Source organism: Aplysia californica, unplaced genomic scaffold, assembly GCF_000002075.1.
Source record: "Aplysia californica isolate F4 #8 unplaced genomic scaffold, AplCal3.0 scaffold00021, whole genome shotgun sequence".
Taxonomy (NCBI): Eukaryota; Metazoa; Mollusca; class Gastropoda; order Aplysiida; family Aplysiidae; genus Aplysia; species Aplysia californica.
In genome coordinates, this window is record NW_004797291.1 from 2,543,456 (window position 1) to 2,545,789 (window position 2,334).

General features: G+C 42.4%; 1 protein-coding gene across 1 annotated transcript in view; it reads right to left on the reverse strand.

Annotated features, from left to right (window-relative positions):
* Window positions 1-677: 677 nt before the first annotated feature.
* LOC118478519 (mucin-2-like) overlaps window positions 678-2,334 on the reverse strand; it is a 19,518-nt gene continuing 17,861 nt past the window's right edge. The window contains exons 7-8 of the mRNA XM_035972292.1: window positions 2,092-2,122; window positions 678-797 (exon numbers count right to left, since the gene is read on the reverse strand). Coding sequence (XP_035828185.1) covers window positions 678-797; window positions 2,092-2,122 — 151 coding nt within the window. The remainder of the gene's footprint in view (window positions 798-2,091; window positions 2,123-2,334) is intronic.

The window sequence follows — 2,334 nt, forward strand, 5'->3', positions numbered from 1 at the left end:
GGACATGCGAATTGAAAAAGGGGAGGCGGTGACAATGTATTTTTTCCCGACAAATTTCTGTTCACGGTTAACAATATTAGCAACAGTAACAACAGCAAGAAAAAGAAAAGCAACAACAACAGAACTCGAACAATTCCCACCATGAGCGAATGGACATCCAACCCTTTTCCTGGTACTCTTTTCTGTGAGCATCCAGTCTGCTCACTGTCTTTTTCTGGACGACAGGCACCCTGAAAGTCCCTGTCAGTTTGACTCAACATCACAACCAAAGACGACAGCTTGAACTATGAGCCTTGAGAAAGCGAATTACACCCCCCAAAAAAATTCTCGTGATGTCATTTGCAGTAAGCAGGTTCGTAGTCACTTGCTGTTTGACTAGGTTCACATTTTCGCCGACTCCGTTCATCGAGGGTGGGTTGTTGTTTTGTTAGTTGAAAACATGAAGACCAGAAGAGCTGCTCTCTTGACATACTATTAGCCGAGACACGACCAATAATTATCTTTAGCAAATAGACTACATATACAGGCAAACGTCTGATAAATACCATTGGCCTCTCGTGCAGTGTATAGACATAGCGTGAGAGTCATCAAGAGTCAGAGCGAGGCGTAAAATACGCAATTAACGTACCATTTCTATTTCGTGGATAATCTCCTGTCACGTAAGGCGCTCCGTTAGCTCAGTTGGTATCGTGCTGGAGCACAGAGCGGATGGCTTTGGTTCGAATTCCAGACTGGGCGTTCTTAAACTCTGGTCGTCTTGTGGAGTTTTCCAAGCTCTCAAACCATTTGGCTCGGTCCTATCGGAAACGGACATTAATTTGAATAAGGAGGTGCTGCCTCTTAAATTGCCTAACAGTGTTGAGAGGGGCGTTAAAGTTTAACTTAACTTGTACACTTATGCTTACACTTCTGATGCGGGAGGTTCTGGAACTTACACCCACGATATCCGATGGAATACGGTACTGTTTCCCATATTTCCTGCACTGAATCCATGCCTTTTCTAATGCCGCTTGGTTCAGGTCCTCTAAGTTCCCATTCCCAGGGTTTGTTGTGCACTTATCACCCTAAGCAATGAATCAGTCATTCTTCCGTTTCCCTGCACACTTTTGAAGTTATTTATTAATTTTTGGCCCTTCTTTTTCATGTTTTCTCCCCTTTTCTTCTTTCCCTTAAGTCTACTGTGGCAAACTTTTTTTTTCTTATTGAGTGTTTTAAATATTTTTTTGTTTGTTTGTGTGTGTGTTTGTTTTTTTGCTTGTTTGTTTATTTGGTTGTTTTTCGAGGAGGGGGGATTCGGGGGAGGGGGGCTCTCTTTTTTCGTGATGATGTCGGAACCACGGTGCACTAGACATGCAATGACCGTAGGAGATGTTGTTTATTAGTTTCCTCCCGAGGTGTGCTCTTTTTTAATTGTTTCGTTTGCCAAAACCAGAATAACAATGATGCTTTCAATTTTGGAAGTGCACGAATGAGTGGCGTTTAGAAAGCTGCTGGATTCTCCTCTTCTCTTTTGAAATAGTGGGCAATTGAAATGGAATCGAGTTATATTAGCGCCGTGAGAACTTGCTCACGAGCGCATCATGCATATTTAAACGATACATAAATGTTTAGAATCATCTGTAAAAATTAAAGTGGATTTCTGATTGCCTCTTTCAAATAACGTTTGCTGATCAATTCGATGTTTTTTTTTGTTCCCGTTGGCAAACGTCAGATCCGGCACATGATACCCAGCGGTGGTCGTGTTACCCGTGAAAACTGTTTTGTCATTCTGGTCTAAAGACGAGCTCTCCTATTTGCCTACCATCGTGACATGCTCCAAATACATGATCTCCCCACCTTTTCACCCCCAAACCGACACTCTTGAAATGTTTCTTCTCCCCCACCCCACCCGTCAAAATACACCAAAGGACGACCACGTTTTGTCAATTAGTGTCTGTGCTGTCATATGAACTATCTCTCTTGTGACAAAAAGATGCAAGTTGGATTATGCTTGAGGAGAACAATTGATGACCATTGTGCCCAGAGATGAACGAGCCCACCTCTTTAAAAGACTGAAAAATCCCCCAGTTGGAATACAGGCAGCAAGTTTACCTCCTGCACACCAACAGGAGTGTCAACTCCTCTAACGGAGGAAGAATAGGTACAAACATGTTGCCAAGTACATGTATATTATACTTTAAAAAAACCCAGCTACTTTTCTTTCATTCCAACTTCCCCACTCTTCACTCCGTATTCGTGCGTACGTATGTACGTACATAGATAATTCGTACATATGTACAAATGTAGATGCTTTCATGTGTACATGCGTACATACGTACGTACGTACGTTCGCAC